This window comes from Cheilinus undulatus, linkage group 9, assembly GCF_018320785.1.
Source record: "Cheilinus undulatus linkage group 9, ASM1832078v1, whole genome shotgun sequence".
NCBI lineage: Eukaryota > Metazoa > Chordata > Actinopteri > Labriformes > Labridae > Cheilinus > Cheilinus undulatus.
In genome coordinates, this window is record NC_054873.1 from 13,258,971 (window position 1) to 13,281,981 (window position 23,011).

General features: G+C 39.0%; 1 protein-coding gene and 1 non-coding gene across 2 annotated transcripts; both read right to left on the bottom strand.

The window, feature by feature from the left end:
• Positions 1-906: 906 nt before the first annotated feature.
• On the bottom strand, positions 907-21,974 carry eif4g2b (eukaryotic translation initiation factor 4, gamma 2b). The gene is made up of 19 exons (XM_041795532.1): positions 21,866-21,974; positions 17,863-17,988; positions 13,782-13,884; positions 13,472-13,603; positions 13,163-13,229; positions 11,295-11,446; positions 11,074-11,184; positions 10,496-10,678; positions 9,419-9,560; positions 8,990-9,153; positions 8,764-8,877; positions 8,261-8,389; positions 7,956-8,060; positions 5,353-5,568; positions 4,959-5,217; positions 4,646-4,850; positions 3,901-4,109; positions 2,498-2,619; positions 907-2,398 (listed from the first exon to the last, which is right to left on the bottom strand). Exons 6-19 carry the CDS (start codon positions 11,376-11,378, stop codon positions 2,333-2,335), a joined length of 2,109 nt encoding a protein of 702 aa, XP_041651466.1. The 5' UTR covers positions 11,379-11,446; positions 13,163-13,229; positions 13,472-13,603; positions 13,782-13,884; positions 17,863-17,988; positions 21,866-21,974; the 3' UTR covers positions 907-2,332.
• Positions 8,481-8,651, bottom strand: LOC121515836. The gene has a single exon (XR_005992424.1). It is a non-coding gene; the product is annotated as a small nucleolar RNA SNORD97 (small nucleolar RNA).
• Positions 21,975-23,011: the final 1,037 nt, after the last annotated feature.

The following is a 23,011-nucleotide window of genomic DNA, read 5'->3' on the forward strand; positions in this document are numbered from 1 at the left end:
ATCTGGACTAGTGTTTGCCAAAAGGCATGTGAATAGAGAGTAAAATGAATGCGGAAAATACAGGAAAATCCTGGAGGCCAATCTCACTCAGTCTGAAGAGTACTACAGCTTGGGAGATTTAATTTCCATTAAGACAATGACCTGAAGCATACAGTGAAAGATGCACAGATGGTTTTAAGACAACAAGGTGAATGTTCTTCATTGGCCGAGTCAAGGCCCAGAGCTCATCCAAGTAAAACATACAAGGGTGTGAATACTTTTCAAAGGTACTGTATGCCTATAGCTTTTAGGAAAGGGTATCCAGGACCCTGAAATGTGATAATCTGTGTTTTAATCATGCTCTATTTGCATGTTTTTTTTAACTGACTTTTTTTTTGTAAAGACAAGTGCCTTGGTTTCTTTGATAACTGTTTTTGGTAGATCTTCTCATGCCCAAAGAGAATTGTCTTTTTGGTTTCAATACCACTAGTTTTAAGAAAGCTGTCTGTCCCATTGATTTTCATACTATGAGATTGTTGCATTTAAACTGTACACCTGTTCATTTCTCTCTCCTTTCAGGACCATGTTGAGGGTCTCAGCCCCACACATGGGGAGGGATCTGGGTCCAAGTCACTTCGATGAGCTGCCCGCCTTTGGAGGAGAGCGACCTGATTCTGCCCCTCAACGCAGAAGCAGGAAGGTGGTGGAGTATTTCTGGATCCCGACAGACCAGGAATAGATGAACACTGATGATTTATCACGAACGGCGACAGACCTGGTGATTCTTTGGCATTTGCTGCAGATTTTTGTATGAGATTGATTATTGTGAGAATAATGAGGAATAATTGCTCAATGTTTAACTTCTGATGATGGCTTAGAGTGCATTAAAGAAAGAGTTAAGCTGTTAGAAATAAAAGTGAGGACTGATTGTGGTGCTCATGTATTGGATTTTATTGACATTAAAGCAATAGAGGTGCACAATAATTTTGAATTCCATACAATGATCCAAATCCACTGCCTCATACATAAACATGGCCTGTGAGCACAACCCTTAGGTAAAAGTCTGTCATTACTTAGCTGTTAGAATCATTTTAGTCAAGAAGGGTTGATTACAACCTATTGAGGCTTTGCTTCAATTCTGCCAATTTAAGAAAAAACATTAAAATTCATTTATCTCATGTTCCATTTCAAGCATTTCTAAATAATGAGGCCACTCTGAATCTCCAACTTTTAACAGTTAAGCTTTTCAAAGAGGAAGCTCTATTTTTAAAAACAATCTTTTCTCTTCAACATTAATACTTGTAAACCATGTGAAGCTTTGCTGCAAAACATCTGCTTCAATTATTTTATTGTGCAATTATAATAGGCCAGGACTAAATCAAATACTTCAGCGTGTGCTCGGGCCCTCGGTTCTTCTTGAGTAGATTTATTATCCCAGCACGAATGAAAACAAACAAAAAGCCCATCTAACTAAGAGGTAGAAACACAGGCAACTTTGAAATGTTACGGCGGCACACCAATGATTACAACCTTTTTATGTTTTTTTGTAAATATTGTAACATTTGGAGGATGAGTATTGCAACCACTCATGTAATAAAAGACAACAGAGGGATAGATAACAGAGGAGGGGGTTGAAACAGTCAAATCAAATAGGCTTTGTTTAGGCTGACTAAACATGCGTCTGAATCCTTTTGGAAACATACGGCTAGCATTTGCTTCGCTCTCACTTCAGCGGGCCGCCTTCACCCTTCATCACACTTGCCTATTCCTCACTTTCAGGTGTCTGTAACATTTTCTGCTGTGTATTTAAGATGAAACATGAGTGTGATGTAAGGAAATCGAAGCTGGACCCTTACAGAAGATCACAAAGCAGGTCAAAGATTGAACCTTTTCATACTGGTCTTAAGCTAGCTCTAGCAAAGAGGAAATGTGTGGAAATTTATGTGGGAAAGTCCTACATTTTCAGCTGTTTCCTATTGGTAGGGAGGGTCAATTTAGTAAAAATTAAGTTGAAATGAAAAACATGCAAAACTGTGAAAAAAAAAGTTACAAACAGAGCCAAAAAAAGAAGAAAAAAGTAAAACGTTGAGCTACCTCAGAATTGATGTAGCTGGTCAGGACACAAATCCCAAATTAAACATCCATTAGGCAACAGATCAAAAGATGCTTCTCAGCGTATCGTCATGGTTACACATGAGGCCCTCTACAAGGTACAAGCTTTAAAATTTGCAAGCCAGAAGCAGCCGAGTGCCACGTGGTAGTGGTTAAATTAAGCATGGTGTTTAATAAAGGAAAGGCGACTGTAATAACGATGAGGTTGATCTTCTACAACATGATGCTTCTGTTCTCCTTCTCAATCTGCTTCATCCTCAGACTCCTCCTCCTCTGCCGTCTCCAGCCAGGTGAGCCACTGGTTGACCTTGAGAAAGGGAAAAAAAGTTAAAAATCCTGTCTTTTTGAGAAAGATTTAAATCATCCAGAGTTGAAATTTAACAGTGTCTTTTTCAGGTTTTAATACCTGGAATAAAGCTTTTCCTTTTCCAGGGAATTCTTGGGTAATGTCTTCTTTCCATGCGAGGAAGGCTTCTTCTTCAATGATCTCCATGTCGTAGAAGTTGACAAAATAGCGCAGCAGCATGCCTACATAGAAAAAAATGAGGGGGAAAAAAAAGATTGTTCAATACTTTTAATGCCTATGAAAAGTCTGGAAAAACACTCATGTAAGACAACATGTTTAAACTATGCTTTGTAGGTTTTATAAATAAGAATACGTAACATCAGTTTAACATTAATACTCCTTGATAATTCATGGCTTTACCAATACAATTGTCAAAACTTCTATACAAGGAATTTAATAAATATTCTCACCCCCTACACTTTTTTCCCAACACAGAATTTAAGAAATGTTTGCAAATTTATTAGAAAAACAAAAACAAAACTGAAATCAAAATCAAATTGACATAAGTATTCTGTCCCTTTACTCAATACTTAGATGAGGCACCTTTGGCAGCAATTACAGCCTTGAGACATTCACAGAGTTGTCCCTAAGCCACTCCTGTGTCACCCTGGCTGTGTTGGTGCCATTGTCATGTTGGAAGGTGAACCTTCAGCCCACTCTGAGGTCCTCAGTGCTGCAGAACAGGTTTTCATTGAGGATCTCTGTGCTTGGCCCCATTTAGCCTCCTCAACCCTGAGCAGTGGCTCAGTCTCTGCTGCTAAAAAACACCCCCACAACATGATGCTGCCACCACCATGCTTCACAACTGGGATGTATTTGGCAGGTAATGAGCAGTGACTGGTTTCCTCCAGACATAGTGTTTAGAATTAAGGCCAAACAGTTCCATCCTGGTTTCACCAGACCAGAGAAGATTCCTCAGGTACTTTTTGCAAACTGTAAACAGGCTCTCATGTGTTTTGCACAGGGGAGGGGCTTCTGCTAGCCACTCTGACATAAAGCCTGGACCAGTGGAGGGCTACACTAAAGTTTGTCCTTTCAAACTTTGTTCCATGTCCACGCAGGATCTCTGGAGCTCAATCAGAGAGACCATCAGGTTCTTGGTCACCTACCTTTCTTAGGCCCTTCTCACAAATGATTGCTCGGTTTGGCTGAGCTTGGCCACATTTTTGTAGCCTTCCTCAGATCTGTGCCTTGCAACAATCCTGTAACTGAGGTCTGCAGGCAGTTCCTTTGAGCTCATGGTTTTTGCCCTGATATGCGTTGTCAGCTGTGAAGCCTTCTATAGAGAGGTGTGTGCCCTTACAAATCATGTCCAATCAATTCAATTTACCACAGGTGGACTCCAATCAAGGTCAAGAGAAAGAGAAATTGGAGGAACTTGACCTAAATTTAAAGTGTTGTAAAAATAACAGATAGTCTATGTTTGTCTAGCTTTTTGACTGACACTTGGAGCAGCACTGTACCTTTAGGGAAGGCGCTGGCGTTGCAGTGCACCTGTAGGGCGTACAGGGCGCTGACCTGCAGCTCGGTATGGTCGTGCAGGAACTTCTGCATGACGGGCTTGAAGGCCAGCAGCAGCTGTTTCTCCTGCTCCAGCTGCTCTTTGGAGGGGGCCGCCAGCTGCTCATCGCCCTCTGCCATGCCCAGCTCCTGTGAGATGTACTGAAGGAAACTGGGAAAAGAACAGAAGACAGTGGTAAATGACACTTAAAGATGAAGAAAGACTTTGAACTAATACCTGCTGGAATAAGCACAAGGTCATCACAACTTTTTCTCCTATATACAATTCTTTTTATGATTTATTGTTATTACAGAGTGTCAGCAACTAAGTGATTTTTGGGACAAACAAAAGATATTAGAAAGTATCTATGATATACATTTTTTATAGATTACATTTATCAAAGTCAGTGAGCAGGGATTATTTTTAGACGGTATCTTTTTGTGCTGAAGCCATAATACACTGTTGCAAAAACACTACTCCATGGTTTCATTTAGTTGTGTTGTGTTTAAGGTCTCTGACTGAGTGAGAAGCACTTTATAAATCTCTACTAGAACCTAAAAGTCAAAGCAGTAAACAATAGAAAAATAATGAAAAGAGAGCAATAATAAAAACAATCACATAGTTCAACATTAACTACTGTTGATTTCATGCAACACTAGAGCCACAGTTTTCATCACAAATCCAAATAATCATTGCTGTATGATTACCTGGTCATGAGGATGTTGACAAAGCCTTTGTCGGTGTGAAGCTTGGGCGAAATGTTGTCTTTGATCCACTTGTAGATGGACTGTGGAGAGGGATCTGCCTTAATCTGCTTCAGCAGCTCCTTCTCCAGCTTCAGCAGCGGGAAGAGGAAGCTTAGGCCCTTCCCCTCCAGGATCTCCAGCATGCGGTCCTTGTTCTGATCGATTTCTGCACAGAGGAACACATCAGATACTCAGAGAGGGCTCAGGGCTAAAAATTGTTCCCTGTGAGGGACTGTTTATGTCAGTTACAAGTTTAGAGAGAGGAGGTTTGTACCTGGGAGCATCTTCTGCATGTTGACCTTGCTCTGCTGGAAGAGGTCGGTCAGCCACTCACGGTCCTTCAGCTTGGCCGTCTGTTGCAGGCAGAGCAGGAAAAGGGGGAAGTGGGTGCCGTTCTCCAAGGGGTGAGCCAGCTCTGCCACGCTCACCAGCTCTGCGATGATGGCCCGAGCTGCAAACTGGGCCAGGTAGGACTTCACTAGGGGCACGTCCAGCTCGATCTTAGGGCACTGGTCCAGGACGTTAAGGAAGGCCTGTGGTTATATAAAAAAGACAACATTCACTCATGAGCTTTTAATATAATTTTTTTAAAAGTTATGAACAAGTAGTGAGGTGTTTTTGAAGCATATTCTGGGATAGTATGCTAGATTTAACACTTATTTGTGTACCTGCATGAAGTTCTCTCCTGTGATGAGGCCCTCAGTGCGGAGTGTGTGGATCAGAGTACTGGCGTGCTCCTTGTCCTCATCAGGGCGGTCCAGGGAACACACGATGATCTTACTCAGCATCTCAGGTAAGAAGTGCTTTGGAGCCTTCATCTCTCGCACGCCGCTCACAGCCTCTGTCAGGTTCTTACTGTTCAAGTATTCAGTCATGATCGCCTCCTGGAGTGGAGATTAGAGCACCAAGAACTGAGCTGTGGCCAGTTACAAAACTTAACTTGCAAGAGCTGTAAAACTCTGAACTGCTAAGACATCAGTCGGATATGGGAGATATGTGATCCCTGGTGACGGTAATTTAGGGCTTGATCCGACATTTCCTCTGGGTCTGAGAATTTTCTACATTTCAGAGGAGAGATAAAACATCTTCAAGAATTTTCAGCAAGTCAACAGAGTGGTTCCAGTTGTCTTAGTTAACAGAGTTCTGAACCATGGGGCTGATTAATGACCAATTTGGGCTGGGTAATCAATTTAGTTTCAATTTCAATCACAATTTGGCTTCCCACATCATATTATCACAGCTTTTGTTCTATCTAGCATTATTTTTACATACATACAGACCTGCTGCAAGAATTTTCTTTTGTGTGCTGTCTCAGACACAGACCTGCAGGAGGTGTATGGCTCATTAGCTGTGCTGTTAGCATTAGCGGTGCCAGCTCTCATTTTAGGTAATGTTTACAATGCTGTGTCTGACACAACTATAAAATACCTGCACGGTCTAAGGAGCCTTAGGTTACTCAGCCAGTCCTGTTTACCCAAAAGAAAACTTTCAGGACTCCCTGTGGATTCTACAGTCCTAGGTTGGACGAAGCCTGACCTGACATAGGATAAACGAAAGGAATGTAGCCTGCTTCAGTAAAAGGTTCATATGTCTGAATTTATTTCATATATACAGTGCTTAAATAATCTATTAGACCACCCTAACCCTAACCAAAGTAAGGTTTATGCCACAGCTGCCCTAAATTAACAGCATGGATAATTACCAAAATAATTTTTTATGTTTCTGCAATGGTTAATACACCAATATGTAGAACTCTTTGACCCAAATGATATTTTTAATGCTAAATCATAATTATTGTTATCCATGAATTTTCAAATTTACTGATCTACAAAAAAAACCCTGAAAAAATAGTAAAGCACCTTAATATTTCTTGATGAGTATGTCAAATTATAGTTATTTACTTGCATTCCTGAACAGAAAAATTAGTTTTAGTGGTTGAATGTTATGCTTGATTAATTTCTGACTTCTCAGAGAAGCCCAGTGAGCTGGCTCAAACTTGGGTGAATTCAGTTTGAAATCCCTCATTCCTGTTCAAAACGATAAAACGTGGAGAGCTCACTGAAAATGAAAGAGTCTGCATTAAAGCACTTCATGATGCTGGATGGTCTTTGAGACAAATATGACAGGTGGTCTAATAAATCTGTTAAGCACTGTATACATAAATTTACCCAGAATGAATACCAATCAACAACTGTTGACAGGCACACACAAAAAAAACAACAGGTTTTACTGTCAAAGTTTTACATTAAAGAGTGGAGTTACGCTTAAACAAGTGACCAACTGGTGACTATATGTCAAATGCATACTGAATCATAACAGATATCAAAAATCTCGGGGAGCCCTTTGTTTAGTGTTTCATTAAATTCACATCTTCACATATTTGATAAACAAAAAATGCTCAGTGTCTTACCAAAGTTTTAATTACAAAAATCATGGAAACTTTCAGCTGAAAAGTCACCTGTTAAAATGGTCACTAACATTACGCTGGCTCTCCCACAGCATTGTTTACAGAAAAGGCTTTGGATTTATGACCTTTTTTTCCACTGACCAGTTTCTGATAAACACATTTCCTTCTTAAGCCCACACATTTTATTCATATCAAAATATTTTGCAATTTAAACATAACTTACATTTTCTTCATTACTATAATTAGTTGATTTAAAAAAACTACAAATATGACTGACAAAATTATCACTTGAGGCTTAAGCTTTTTCAGGTCAAATAATTTACAGCCCCTTACTGCACAGCAGACTGGGGCAGATGCTGAAATTATCACTTTTTTATATTTAATAGAGAATGGGTTGTGAATTGGCAATCAGTTTGAATTAAAAATCGATTCTTAATCTAAATGGTGAGAAAATTACAGATTAACATCTCTATTACTTAGCTAGTGGACTGCTAGTGGACAAGGTAGAGCTTATATGGTTATGGTGTCTCTTCAAAACACAGCTTTTGCTTTCAGTATAGTTCATGATAAGAGTACTCTGGTTTATGCGTTCTATTTTGAATGCTGAACCGCTGCATGTTTTAACTCTCCAAATTTAAATTTAAAAGTAAAATTTAAATCCTAAAGTTCTCCTGATTTGTCACCAAAGCGTCTTCAAATTCAGCTAATGCTCTGAAATGGAAATAAAGGCTGTGGTAATAGGTCATACATTTTATTTCTCTTCTTGCTGTGTCTGATCTCATTTGTAAAGTAATTCTTCATTATTTATTTCACAGCGGCTCTACTAAGAAAAAAAACCTAGCATGTGCAATCTATTTTGCCTACCGTCATTTTCAGAAGTTCCTCCTTGGCAGGAGGCGGCTTCTTGTTTGTTTTCTGAGGTTTCTCTTGGATGGGCGGAGGGTTGGTCTTCAGGCCAAGCTGTGGAGGCTGAGACATAAAGTCATGATTATTATAGAGATACGAAAAACTTTTACCAAGTGACGATAGCCCTTTAGGATGTTTGAGATTAGTGAAGTTTTGTTTTGAGCTTTAATTTTCTCCTGTATCACATTGTATGCATTCATTTTGTTGCACCCTTTTCACTGAGATAATCTGAGTAGAAAACTTTTAGAAGGTAGTGTCCTTACCTGTCCCAGAGGGGGGGTCTGAGTGCGTGGTGGCTGGGCACTGGGGGGCATCATGGTGGGGATCTGGGGCTGGAGCTTTGGAACCTGGTTCTTGTTGAGAAGGAATGACTGAGCAGGCCTGAGGCTGATCTGTATGACCACAAAGCATCATGAAAACAGAACATAAGAGGATTAAATACATGTTGTAAAAGGCATACAATAATGCTTTTTACCTAAATACATGCCCTCATATCTCATAATCGCAGTCAGCGGACCAGCTGCCAGTTTGAAAAAAGAAAAGAAGAAGAGAAGGTTTAGAGGAGAGATGGAGATGGAGAGTTCAGAGAAGGAGGAAGACTGGCAGCTGGTTGTGTTCCTCAGAATAACGCGTCTTTTTATAATCACTGGGCATGAAGGCTGTAACACTGGCAGGCAGGACTGCATCATTAAAAGATTTCAGGTCCATACACTACAGATCCAAACAACTGCTATGAGTCAAACCTCCTATAAATAGTTCCAGTTACCTCATCTGCGTTGAGCTGTCCTTTCTTGCTGAATCGCGGAGGCATGTCCTTGGACTGGACCTGCTGCTGGGCCATATGGTTCTGGTTCTGGTTGAGGAAATGCTGGTTCTGAACCTGTAAAAGTCACATGGGGATTGCTTTCTTTAACTTCTGAGCTCAGAAGTTGTAGAAAAACATTAGTCACGGCTAGCCTGATTGGTGTCTTACTGTGACACTGTTCCATTACCTGGTTGGACTTAACAAAAGACTTTGGCCCCATGTCGAACTGTGACTGTGGCTGAGGGGCGATATGGCCGCTGTGGCCGTTGAAGAGCGGGTTGGTGCGATGGCGTCCCATAGTGGGCGAGTACCTGTCCTGAATAACCCCCGGGCCAGTTCCAATACCACTGCCTGAGAAACAACAGTGTAAAAATTGTGTCAGAGCGGTTTCTTTTTCCAAGCAGGATCCAGAAAAGAGACAAAAAGTTTTGGAATTATTCTGGACTCTGAGAAAATATAAACCCAAATGAAACCAGGGTTTCTGAGTGATGTCTGATGAGAAAACTTCAGAGTGTCAGAGACCATTTAGAGCTTGAATAAACTTCATAAATGTTGACATTATCACATGACGAGGTGAGGCTACACAGTTCATGATACTAATGAACAAAGCCCATACCTGGCATCTGTCCAAACATATCGGCCAATCCCCCGAGAGTCTCCCTGTCCAGTTTCACTCTGTTGGGCATGAAGGGGCTTTCCAGGAAGAAGTCCATTCTCATCCCCTGAGACATGGGTGCTGGGATGAAAACCCCCAGATCCTACAAGAACACACACAACAGAACTGATGTCAAAACTGTTCATTTAGATGGTAACATGTCAAAAACAATGACGCTTGGACGTCTGCATTAAGGGGACTTTAAACAAGTTTTTACCAAACAGCAGTGGTTCTAGTTTTCTTTAAATGGTACACTAGCTTGGGTCAAATCAAGCCAGAGGCAAATAGTGGCAATAGTATCCCCTCCCTGTCTTTTTGTTGGTTTTAAGGCATGTGATTTGTTGATATCATTGTCTGCTTATTATATCAGAAAATATAAATAGGAAAAAAAAAATCAGACTACAGTAAATCTGGGACTCGTTTTAACTCCTTGGTGATCTAATTAACTTTAAAATAGGGGTACGAAATAACAGAAAAATATTCCTACTCAAGATCTTAAAATCACCACCCTTAACCAAATGGCATCTAATATGTACGTTATATTTATTCATCAATGTACATCCAGCTGGTTCGAATTCCAAAATGTAGTCAAAAATGGCCATACTTGATACTTTATACACCACGTGTGCTTTCAATCTTTATTTAAATTCTTAGGGGGAACTGGACAAGCAAAAGAAAAACAGCACTGTCTGAATAAGAGGAATAAGTTGTGCAATTTAGACATTGAGAAGGAATGACCTGTATATTTAAACATTAAAAACAAGAAAAACCCTTATTGAGTGCTTAAGACTTGTAATTTTGTTACAGTGATGAAAAAAAATCAGTCTGATGTTTAAACTTGAATTGTTTCAAAGTTACAGACTTGACACTGTGACAACCCTACTCCTCACAACAGCTCGGTTCCTGATGTGCAAACTGTGTTTTTCTAAAGAACAGAGGACTTAACAAAAGTTTATTTATGGAGTCATTAAACCTATGCCCTCCTCGGACTGGGCTAAAGAGCTTGGACAATGAGCACCACTGTTACACTGGACTCACTTTCACTGCATCTTGACGGATCTGGTTAATCGTCTTTGGTCCGTTGTCGATGAAAGCCTTGCGGGGGACCCAGTTGTTTTCTCGCAGTTCCACTGTGTCTTGGAGCAGGAAGCGGATCCTAGCAGGCAACTCCTTGTTGTTCATTAAGGATCGCATACGGCCAAAGTACTGATCCATTAAAGACTGGGGGAAAGTGTAAGAAGAGGAGATAGAAAGGAGGGTTGAGTAAGGACGGAGTCTGGACAAACAGTATAGCAGACAGGTTTTGTGTTAGCACTGGATTTGAGCCAAGTGGGGCTTTAGGTGAGTCCGCTGAAGAGCTTAGCCAGGACCTGAGATGACCGCAAAAGGCTGACACAAAAATGTCTGGTGTGTGTTTACCTCTGACAATTTTCTTCAGTAAGGCTTAAAGGGATTTACTTCTGCATGAAAGTACACAAGTAATTTGCTGACCTATTAAAGGGTTGTGCTGAAGTTTTAGCAAAAATAATCTGGCTGTGTTGAGGTAAACACCACACAAAAACAAATACTCAGCCTCTCCTGATGATTATGGTACTATGAAAGACTGGAGCTGTTACCTTTGCTTTCTCATGGTCGAGTCTCGGCCCCACTGTCCTCATTATCTGACAGAGGCACTCCAGATCCTCCCCCATATCCTTGAGCTGGACTCTCTTCTTCTTTTCCAGAAGCTTTAGTGAAGTTTAAGTAGAGAGGGAAGGCAGGAGGTCAAACGAGGTAAAATTACACTGTGCTTTCAAAATTTAAGTAAGTAATTTCAAACAAATTAGAGCTCACGTACTGTTTTGATGCACTTATGAAGGATAGATTCGTGGATGAGGTCGAGTTTGCCAAGTTCCCCGATGAATTTAATGTTGCCAAGCATCTTGATCTTGGCAATGGCACGCTGCTCCTCCTCTTCAGAAGTAAGAGGGTTGTCATGCTTGTCATAGACTATAGAAAAGAGAGAAATGGAAGTTAGCAGAGGACCAGCTGAGGTCAAATGCACCAGAGAGACAGTTCAGCTCTTAAGCTTTCTGTGTTAAGTATAAAGCAAAGGAAACAAAATTACACTTCACAGCAACATTTATTTAACGGTTCTGATTAGCAAGGCTGTCCATAAGGGGGAATAAAAGGGGAAAGCTTTCCTGGGCCCATGGAGGTCAGCAAAATCCTGGTCCACTGTAAAGTTAAGCTGTGATAACCATATTTTATATTTAACCTAAATAATAACCACTCCTATTAAAGCAACACAAAAAATACTTTATGCAGTAGTACAACAAAGTATTTTCAAAATGTTAACACATTTTCTTAAAACAGAATTACCTTTATTGGTGATGTTAACAATGTGGATGGGTCCATTGACTCAGCTATTTGCAAAATAATGTCAGACCTCATAGCTAAGCCAAGTCGTGCACAAATATCAATATAGAATAGTGTTGATTTTGGCAGCTATTTTTAATTTTAGTCTCAGTCTTTAGATGAAATGTCTTTTAGATTTAGTCACATTTTAGTCATTTTGATCCTTTTTCGTTTTAGTCTTTAAAAAGTCCTCACATATTAGTCTACTTTTAGTCCAAGCATTTACTTTCTTGCCTAAATCTGGTACCAAATCATGGTAGTGTGTTCAATGCACTCTGCTAAACCTGTGGTCTCTGCTTTCTACAGCTGAGAGGCAGAAAAGCTGTAGATGCATTGTTTTTTGACCGATTTACCAACAGTGGAGAAATATCACCGATTTTGAATGTCCGACAAAAACTAAATTAGGCTAAATTTTAGTATAGTTTTAGTTATCTTGACAAAAAAACGTACTTTTCGTCAGTTTTAGTCATCACAGATCTATTTTTGTTAGTCTTAGTCTAGTTTCTGTCATGGAAAAAAGGCTGTCAAACATTTTAGTCATAGTTTTAGTCAAATTAACACTGGTATAGCAGAGTATAAAGTAGAAGACATAGTAATAACTTTATGGGCAAATTAATAAAAAAATTACAAGAATCAAATACTCTAACGCAAAATGGGTAAAAGGCGCAACAATAGGTTAAAAGGGGAAAAATGGCAAAAATGGGCAGTAAAAATGGTGAAAAGCAGATAAAATTGGCAAAAATGGGTGGCTAAAGTAGTGAAAGGGGTTAAAAAGTAGGAAAAATTGCTAAAAGCGGCAAAAAATGGACAGAAACAGTGATGAAAAGTTAAGTGGCCCAAATAAACAATGTGAACATCAGGACCCAATAATAGCTTGACACACTGTTCAGCTTCAACTTCAGCTTCAACTTTTCAGCTAGCACCAATGCTACTCATCAACACATCTATAAATTACAACTTGGGAGGGCCCACTCCCAAGGTTTTTTCAGGAGCCAAGCTAATTCTGCAGGCAGGCCTGCTGACTGATAAACGTGTTCCTATGTTTTTAGTAATCAAGACAATGTGTTCTTACAGCACGCCCAGTAGTAATTGTTTGAAATACACAAAGAAGCTAATAAAAGCAGAAATCTCACCACCAACTGCTGTTTGGGTGATGTTAATTTCAGAGCAAACTACATGCACAAGTAAAGAAGTATTAATTCTTACAGCAGTGTAGGCTCCTTGGCTAGGCTATGAGTAAAGATCTGCACAGATTCAAGGCTCAAACAGAAATCAGACTTTATATGAAACACAACGACATGAACTTACTTTCAACATTTCTGGTGCGGTTTTCAAATTCATCTTGAAGTTTGGAAATCAGCAGTCTTCTGAAGGTCTATGAAAGCACAAAAACAAGTGCATTACTGGTAAGTCATCAAAGCAAACATGATAAGAATGAACTCCTTAATAGCATGGATCACAAAAATTAAAAGATTTAAAGAAGCATAATATGTGCTTCAAACTACAGCTAACTCAAGAGAGCAGAAATTATAGTTTTGTTGTAAAAAGGAGGGGAACACATATAGTCTGTGCTTGAAATATTTTTAACTGCAGCAGAAAAGGAGCAGCCACACTTACTGTGCTCTGCTTTTGGGATGTTTGGATCTCAGATGAAGGGCCATCAAAGTTTGGTGCGTCCTCTGCCAAGCGCAGACATAGCTGAGCATAGAGCGAGCTATACTTCGGCTCTTCTAGGGCTTTGTCTACAATCTGAAACCACAGTAAGGCGGGAGAGAGGAGATGAGGGAGGAAACAAAGAGAGCGACCACTCAGGTCATTAAAACGTGGAGTGCATGAGTATGACTCACTCAGAGCAGCCAGCCAAGAATGCATGAATACATTTTCCATCTAGCAGAGTACAAGAAGAAGAAGGAAAATGTACACTTACCAGCAAGATGATTCCTTTAAGGACGAGTTTTGAATCTACGCCCACGTTCAGGAGCTCAAGGCATAGCTTGTCAAACTTTTCAGGCGTGAGTTTGTTGAGTATGCTGGAAAAAATCAAAAACAAGAGGGGGAAGGGAGAGGAGGAAGTCAGTGTGATTATGCAGGATCGAGATGCTCAAATGAGATATGTGATCATGAAGGCTTTCTCATGCAGTAGTTGAATGTGAGGATGTTCTTAGGTTCGTTAGGACAACTTCAGAGAAAAAATAGCTCAACAAATTCAACCTGGTTAAAAAATATACATGCAATTTCTTGCAAAATGTTCTTCTTCTTACTCCAACCATTCTCAAAAAGCTGAACGAGTACAAGACTATTGTACTCAAGTAAATGTACGAGAGTACAGATGAGTGAAGGAATCAAAAATGTTGCATGTTCTGGTGCTAGTTAAGGAGAGGAGTCTGTCCCAAAGAGGACTTGTATCTGCAGCCTTGATGAGACTTGGCTTTGCAATCATATGCAATGATTTGATGATAAAAACTGAACAAATATCAATGACTTCATGTTTAGGGGAGGGGAGTGTTAATATTTATTGATACTGATACCCTTATCGATACCCCTTTTTTATTGACTATCGATAGTTTTCTATAACGGTGGAAAAACAAAATGAAGACACATATTTACACTATAAGCGGTCTTAGCTAAGTAGTGCTTGAGTTAAAAAGCTATGACTCAGTCTGTCACATCTATTTCATATTCCTCACATACAAACACACTTTTCATATTCACAACTATATTTATTGAATTATTTACATTTATTGTCTTTTTTTTTCCCTTAAGCCATCAGTTGAAGGTACTGCATTCTGGTTTAATGTGATGCACAATATTGATGTGCTATTATGTTCCCCTTGCAAAAACTAATGTTTTTTTTACACCAGTTATATCTTAAAATGGCGTTATGTCACAGAGCCTGTGAGCCTCAATAGCAGCATTGATAAGCTAAAACGTTATTGATTATATCAAAAACACAGAACCGGGTCCTTACAGACCGGGATTTTTGTTCCCATCCCTATTCAAGTTCCTTACAATTTTTGTTATTCTGCATGTTTGTGTTCATAAAATCCCACAAAGAGGGCAAACAAAATAGCATAAATGCGATCTCTTTCACCTCCAGGTCGTCAGCAGTGTCACTTCACTCCTTTCTTAACCATAGTGCTAGCCATCGCTGCAGATAAAATTCAAATAAAATCACCTAGCATAGTGTTCTTATTTAAAAGGCTGAGATGTGGTGATTTCACATCTTATATCAAAACAATGATAAAACACAAACTTGCATCCCTATACAAGTTTGTGTTTAGTATGTGAAAAATAAAGCTGCATTATGACTTCTTTGTTCCTACATCTCAAAACAAAGCAAAAAACAGGCAAGCAGCAAAGGTGTTTGGCTCTTCTTGTTGCATAAGACAGCAGAAGCCTGAAAAACAGCTGCCAAGCGGCAGGTATTAAATCTGATGTGGTGTGAAAAAACATCACATCAACAACTAGAAAAGCAATCGGAGAACGCAGGCCTCCGCCATTAGCCCTATCTCCCAATAGTAAAGAATCCTGGATCCAGACAGTGATCCGGATCTCTCCCAAAATCTGATCAGTTCTCCCTTATGCCATTTCTGACATTTCCTGAAAATTTCCTGAAAATCCATTCATAACTTTTTGAGTTATGTTGCTGACAAACAAACAAACAAACCCTGCTGATCACATAACCTCCTTGGGGGAAGTAAAAAACAGATATTATTCGGAGAATGTTTGCCCAGGCTGACAATTGATCAACCTTTATTTGGCCCACTGTTTACCGCAAGTTTTCACACTTTTCCTTAAGAAACCAAACTTCAGTTTTAAAAGCTCCAGTAAAACGAGGGTTAAACAAAGCAGTATCTGCATATCAGATATGTTGACTTGCAGCATTCTAAAAACGGTCTGTTGAGATTCAACTCCACTGCCAAAATGGAGCAGCTACAATATTATACTACTTTATGTTTTCACCCAGCTTCCATATCTAGTATTGTTCATATAGAAATTTGTTTCTCCCAGATACCAACACCCTCTCTTAAAAAGCCAGAGTAGCCAATTAAAAACAAAGATTTACTACAACAGTCTAACAGTGGTAGTAAAGGCACAGAGTAGCTTATTATACTGCATAACAAACATCCGACCATTTTATCATTCATGGCAGCCAAACCCTGCTTCACACTTTGGACAAAGCTGCAGCACCACTTGTGTTTTTGTTCAGTGTGTGAGAGGGACAATTGATGATTTATACAGCCACAGGCTTTGTTTACTAAATCTCCAACACACAGATTTCTGCTGAGAGCGTGGCATTCTGTCATTTATGCTGATTAATTATGGAATTAGCATCAGGCACAATAGAAATAATGCCCAGGATAGCGACTAGTCGAGGATGAGCACACATCACAGTGGTTTATTTAAATATTTCTGTGGCATTTCACACATTTTGGACCCAAGTATAAAAATAGTAAGAACAGAAATTATACCAAATGCTTTAATTATTGTTTTGACACTTTGAAGCTGACATTCCTGAGGTAAACCATCATTTCTTTGGTTTTTGTACTTGTAAACATCACCTGACTGAGAGGGGAGCAGGGCTTAGGTGCCTTTAGCAAAGCACATGCCATGTAAATGACTGTTAAACTTTGTCAAATTCTCTGCCCCTATATAACACAACCCCCTACTTCACAAAATATGGTGCAGATTTAAGGCGCTGGAAAAAACGTATAAACAACAGAATCATAAATATCCATTTCCAGCTCACATCATATGCCACCACCAAGAGTTAAAATAGAACAGCCAACAACTGCAGACCATCACTTCAGGGATCTACTAGCCAATAGTGAACAGACAATAAAAATAGGGATGCACCATATTTTCTGCACAATATTGGTATTGGCAGATATGAACATTTCTGCTGATATGCATAACTGGTAATTTATCTACAAAACCTGCCTTAGAGGAGTTTTAGGCTGGGCCAACAGACAAACGTCAGCCTAAGTCTGTGTCTTCTTTATCAACCTTTCTTACACTTTGAAGTATGTTTTAAGGACTAAATTTGATGGATTTGTTTACTCTGAAACTCTAAATTGTGTCTTAGGAACTAAAGTTTTAGGTTTGAGCTACATTTTAATACTGGTATTGGCATCAGTATCGGCTAAATTAATTTTTAAATATCGGCATAAATCCACTATCGTGCATCCCTAAATAAAATAACCTCCATCATCTGATCAGTTTAAAAGACCTACCCTCCTACAGTATCATTAACTTGGAAGGATTAACATATTCATAATCATCTACGTTTATTTGTAAAATTTTTAATACATGTGTAGTTATCTGACTTGAGCTCCTTTTTCCATATTGAATTATTTTGCAATTAAAGCACAAATAAATATTTTCTTTGTTTTAGGTTTTTCTTTGTGCATATGCATTGTTGTAATCAGCTGATAAATGTTTAACATGTAGGCTAAAAAGTGCATTATCTTTAACACTTAACATAATGTCAAATCATGATGTGCAGCTCCTTTGTGTGAAGCAGACTGGAGTACCTGCTCAAATAACTGCCTCTTTATAAAAAAAAAACAGTAAATGTTTTGTGAATCAAGAATTAAAATGAATCAAAAATCAATTCTAAATCCAATCAGGACCCCCGAGTCTGAATCAAGTGAATGGAATCATGAGATACTTCAAGATTCATACCCCTTGTGCTGATAATCTTGCAAGTCTTATAATCTTCAAAGCACTCTACTGAATTTCAACTCTGCTGTTGAAACATTTACTGGCATTTTCACTCCAAGAGAGGTCTTCGAGCAATCCTGAGAGTTTTGCAACCCTAAATGTTTTCAGAAGGGCTTTGTACAATTTTGACTGACTGAAAACCAACAGTCTTTCAGCCACTAAAGATAAAAATGTGTGCACTCTTTTGGGTTGAATTTGAGTTTAAACAAAGATATGAAGGAGAACTGAAACAGGGATTTTTGTCCCCAGGGATGGATAATTGTGTCTTAAATCTTGACCCTTACCCCCTCACTTTCCTGAAGATTGCATCGTGTCGCTCTTTTTCGTTGCTGGAGTTGACATCTCGTCTAGTGCTTCGTGAAGGAACCCATCTCTGAACGCTTTGCCCTGGGGTTTTCCCCAGGAACTCGCTGCAGAAGAACAGAGAGAGAGACTGAAGACCACAGAATCTCATGACAATTAACGCAGGATTGCTCTTAAATACAGTCATTATTCTTACACAAAGATGTAGTGTTTACAAAACTTAGATCGCAAATGATTGCAGTCTTGTACTTCAAATTCTGCAGTTCTGTTTGGCTTGCCAATGTCAGATTCCTTTAGAAAAAATAATCCTTTAACCTCACCTTGAAATAACACCTACATACAGATCTGGATAGTAATCACTGCAAGAATACAAATATTTTTGTACATTAAAGTCACAGACATTTAGGTTGTTTTTTTCCCCCCAGTGGTGAGTCTTTCCCTTGTTCTTTTTGAAGATTTGAAGCAGGGATAAAGGACCATTTGATCAGTGCATGCTGGTACTCATTTATGACTACTGTTATTTTTATGTTCCATTAATTGTTATTTGTCTGGAACCTTTTGATTATTATATCTTTATGGAAATACTCATTGTGGTTACATAAAGATTAAATGGATTTTTTGTACACTGTAAAATACCTACCAAATTAAAAAATGGTCAACTAGTGCCTATAGAAATTTTAGCTAATCAGAATCTTGTCTTAATAGTTCTGCAGTATTGAGTCTTACAACCAGGAAATGAATCAACATTTTTGCACTTCTGGTTCCATTGTCTGAAAGTCTGGGGGATTTTTAATACATTTTTCAGCTACATTTTTTAAAGAAGTCCATTGTAATGTAAGCAAAGGAGATCTTAATTTATATCTGTGACATAAAAGTGCTCCATGTTTGAATTTAGGAGCTTTATCACATATTTTAAAAGGTGTTTGTCAAATAAGTGGGATTGCAGAATTTGTAAAGGACATTAAACCAGGGTTCCTACGTAATTCCAAGAATCATGTTTAAGACTTTTTAAGGTCTGAACAGGGAAAAAATTAATGTATTTTGTGCAGCAAATCGTCAGAAATGAAAGGTCCATGAGACTGCTCCATGCACTGGCCAGAGATTAATTATCTACTTTAATCAACTGTAAGTGATGTAAGAAAGAGAATTTGTTGGCCAAAAACACCCCAATGTGTTGATTTTTGGTCAATTATTTTCACCTGTCCTATCAGCATACAGCATAGTGACATTCATCCTAACATAAGCAACAAACATATACCCCAAAAAGAATTAAAATCTAATAAATGTAGGTAGAAAAGAAAGATAGGCTAAAGACAAATCTAAGTTGAAGTGCCTTCTAAATTTAAGAACACTCATTACCAAAAATTAGACTTTTTAAGACCTCATATGGCCTTACATTTATGAAATCTGATTTAAGACTTTTTTAAGGATCAGCAGAAACCCTGTTAAATGTCAATCTTGCTGAGCAAAACTCAGCTAGCAGTCCTCCTTTTACCACCTATTTTGTGTGATTAAACTACTTTGACTCAGAAGAAATGTGAGTGAAATAAAAGTGAAAGCTTAGTGATGGTGACAAAGTCAGTCAACCATGGTGTAATTTTCTGACAGTCAGACATCAGCTTCTTACAATCTTTGAACCACATTTACGCTTCAAAACTGATGAAAGTGATGTTTATTTTTGAAGAGTGTCTTGATAAGTAAAACTGAGAACCAAACTTTTGCCTTTGTACACCAACTTCCAGGTTGGAATTTGGAACAAATGTGAGTCAATCATACATTATCCCTCCTTTGAAGTATTTTAAAGGTCTTCATATCCCTTCAATCTTTAAACCTATGACAGAAGATCAAGTTAGACTATGCTTTTAGATTTGTGTATTAAGATTCTCACAACCCCATCAATGACAATGGGCCTTTTAAAATGAAATTTGCATAATGAAAACCAAAACATATAGATCCACAATTATTTTTCTGAATTCACAAAGATTAACAAAATGTTTTGAAAAAACTTAATTAGTTACATGAACTACAAGCACTTCTTAACTGGCAACAACACCACCAAATTTGATGACAAGAAAGGGGATAAAGCTGACCCACACCTCATTCCAGGACTTTGGGGTTTTCCAGTCCTAATTCCTAGCTGTGTTATAAAACAAGGTTGTCTGCCCCCTTTCCTGCAGAGCACCTTAACGAAATTCCCCAGTGCAGTGGTTGTATTAATTCAATTCTTAAACATAAGCGTGTTCTAAATTAGTGGCAAAAGACAAACCTGTTGCCGACAGTCTTGGGATAGTGCTGAGGTGCACCCCTACCACCTCCTCCCCCCGAAGAAGCACTGAAACAAACAAATCCAGAGAGGAAAGCACATGAGTGCATGCAGCCTTTCACAAGATGGATAAGGCTGTATCTTTACCTCACAGGCAACAAGATAAATTGTACTACTTATTTATTAATTCAAACTTTAATTACGCTGAGGACACTGAGCAACAAGAGCCTGCGCTTCTGAGTGAGATTAATTTACAGCTCGAAACCAAAAACTACCCTGTTTACAGAACAAATCTTAATGAATGCAATACTATCAGCCGTTGAGATGTATTTTAATGTACTTTAAAATGTTATAAACTGAAGTGCTATATCCTTGCACTTAATCCCTGCATTTAAGAGGAGGTTTTGTAGATAAAGTTGAAATGGTCAGAAAACCAGTAAAACTCTGAAAAGGCTCGTTTGAAAGTAGAAACTGAGAAAATGGCTTGGCCTGGCCACAAGCTTCATGAATAAGCATCACAAGATACAATTTTAAGCTACTGTCAAATGTGGTTGATAGAGAGCCAAAAAGGCAGCTTAAATAAGACTATGCACATATTTGTATGGAGCAAGGCAAATGCAGAACATTACTGGTGACAGCATGTTTATTAACTCTTTAATCAGTGGAAAAAAATTAGGGAGGCTGCATTAAGGTGGCCTGGTATGACCTACAAATAAAGACAGCTTTTCCAGCTGCACTGTTTCATACTGCATATAGATTCATGGTTCCGGGCTCACACTCAGAAATTCATTTACATAGAACCCCTGTCACTGGTTTAGATGCCACTTCCACCTCCCTTTATGAAACGTGAGGTTTGTTTTAGCTTGCTTGTTTTGTTTTAAAAAATTGAAAGTATTGAAAATGTGAATCCATACACTTTTTTTTTCCTTGTTACTTGATTTGCTACATCTCTGTATTATTACATCAGTTATTAATTTTCCTCTGACTAGTTATTGTTAGATTTACTGCTTAACCTAAATTGTTTGCTACTGATTTAGTTTTGCAAGATTACACTGACATAACCACTTTTTGTGGTTTAGCTTTTCCTAAATTGCGGTGTTGCAACGCCAAATAATCAAGCAGGGAGTCTTAAGACCTATGATTGGTCGTACACAAAATGAGCTCAGTTTTAGCTGCAGTGGCTGAGCAAACCACAACATCTAGGCATGCATTGAGGCTGATTACTTCAGAGCATCTGCAAGCTTTAGGAGGCTGTAGTTGAAGCTTCTGTTCAGCATTTTGATGGTCAAAAAAGCCAATTTGATAGCTGTAAAATGACATGTGAAATCAATTGCAATGGTACACCAAGCCCTTCAAACATTTTTTTGAAATAGCTCACAATATCTGATCTAATTCAAAGACTAACTTCTGATTTTTCTTAGTAAATCCATGATGTGCGTCAACCTGTTTACACTGACTTTGTATATTGTTGTGAACTGGGTGTTGGCTGCCACCACCAATATTCACCCAACAGGATAGAAATCCTCTTAAGGCGAATTATGTTCTACCCACCCCCCTTTAGCAAAAGGTTCCACAAAGAGAAATGTCTGACTGCCATTTTGAGCCTTCCCACATCCTGCTTTGTTCTTAGGGCCGGAAGTCCCTGCCCAGTGCGCTAGCACAGTGGTAAACATGGAGAAATAATAATAGGCATATTTCCTGCATAACCTTTGGTTTATTACCTGAAACGAGAAGCACCCCCTTCTGCAATCACACTCTCCACTTTGGCGGCTTGACAACGAAGAATACTCAAAAGAATAAGAATAATAGGAGGGGATGGGGAAAACGGTGCTGAGGGATAGAAAAAGGAGGGGCAATTAGTAGCTGCATGGGGGGTTGGGAAAAACAACACATACCCAGGCTACATCATTAGCCATACAGCTCTAAACAGGGTATTAAACAGGTCACCATGATGTTTGTTATTCAACGATTTCAAAGGACAAAGTCAGTTAGCCAGCTTAGCCACAGTAACCAGGTCTTTGTTACAGGCCTGGCAACTAACAGGAAAAACAACGAAGCCACGCATTGACATTTAGTATGGACATGTTGTGTTGAATGCTGGAGCTATAACTTAGAGCATTTATAGGCCGTTTTTGCACAATGACAACATTCAAAACTGCAAAGAACAGTGCTCGTTGTTACTGAGCTACAACAAAGCAAAGGTGCGTCAGCTAACTGGCTAACGTTTACTAAACAGCTAGCTGGAATGCTAAATACTAAAGTTTGCATTTATTAAGATGTTTACAACAGTTCATCAAAACAATATGGATGTGGAAAATACAAATTTAGGTCAGCTGGCTTTGAAACACTGGGTGAAAAGACGTGCTTACGGTTAAACTGGAGTAATGCCCCCTTAAACTCTCCTTCTTGTCAGTTAGCTATTTTAATCATAATCTAGGATTCTTGTTAGATTTAAAAATAACATTAACGTTATCCTATGGTGCAATAAAATGGGGCAGGGCGGCGTGGTTAGCTGTTAGTTTCCACACGACTGTGCTTGTATCGCCATCCCCTGATGACAGACCTGACATCGGGACTTAAGCACGGTTTTTGAACGATCGTGCAATAAATCCCGCTGACTGTTACACTCGTTGCATTTGACAAACCTTAACTGATACATTCCTTAAATTATGTCCAGTAAAGTCTAGCAAGAGTAGCTTGGCGACGACGCCATTTTCTACTCGAATGTAAATCAGCTGAGCCATCGGTTAGCTAGGCTATCTGCCGGCTTCAGAGCTCATGCTCAACCGTTAGCTCAGCAGGGCTGTTGTTACCCACTACTGTTTTAGCTCGCTAGCTAGCAGAAGCCATTTTGGATGAGCCGGTGC

Bases quoted from the DNA above. Each gene is read 5' to 3' on its own strand.
- eif4g2b (XM_041795532.1), bottom strand. From the start codon at position 11,378: ATGCTTGGCAACATTAAATTCATCGGGGAACTTGGCAAACTCGACCTC. The intron at 11,185-11,294 runs GTACGTGAGCTC...ACTTCACTAAAG, and splicing joins TTCATAAGTGCATCAAAACA to CTTCTGGAAAAGAAGAAGAG. The intron at 5,218-5,352 runs GTACACAAATAA...ATATAACCACAG, and splicing joins CAGGAGAGAACTTCATGCAG to GCCTTCCTTAACGTCCTGGA.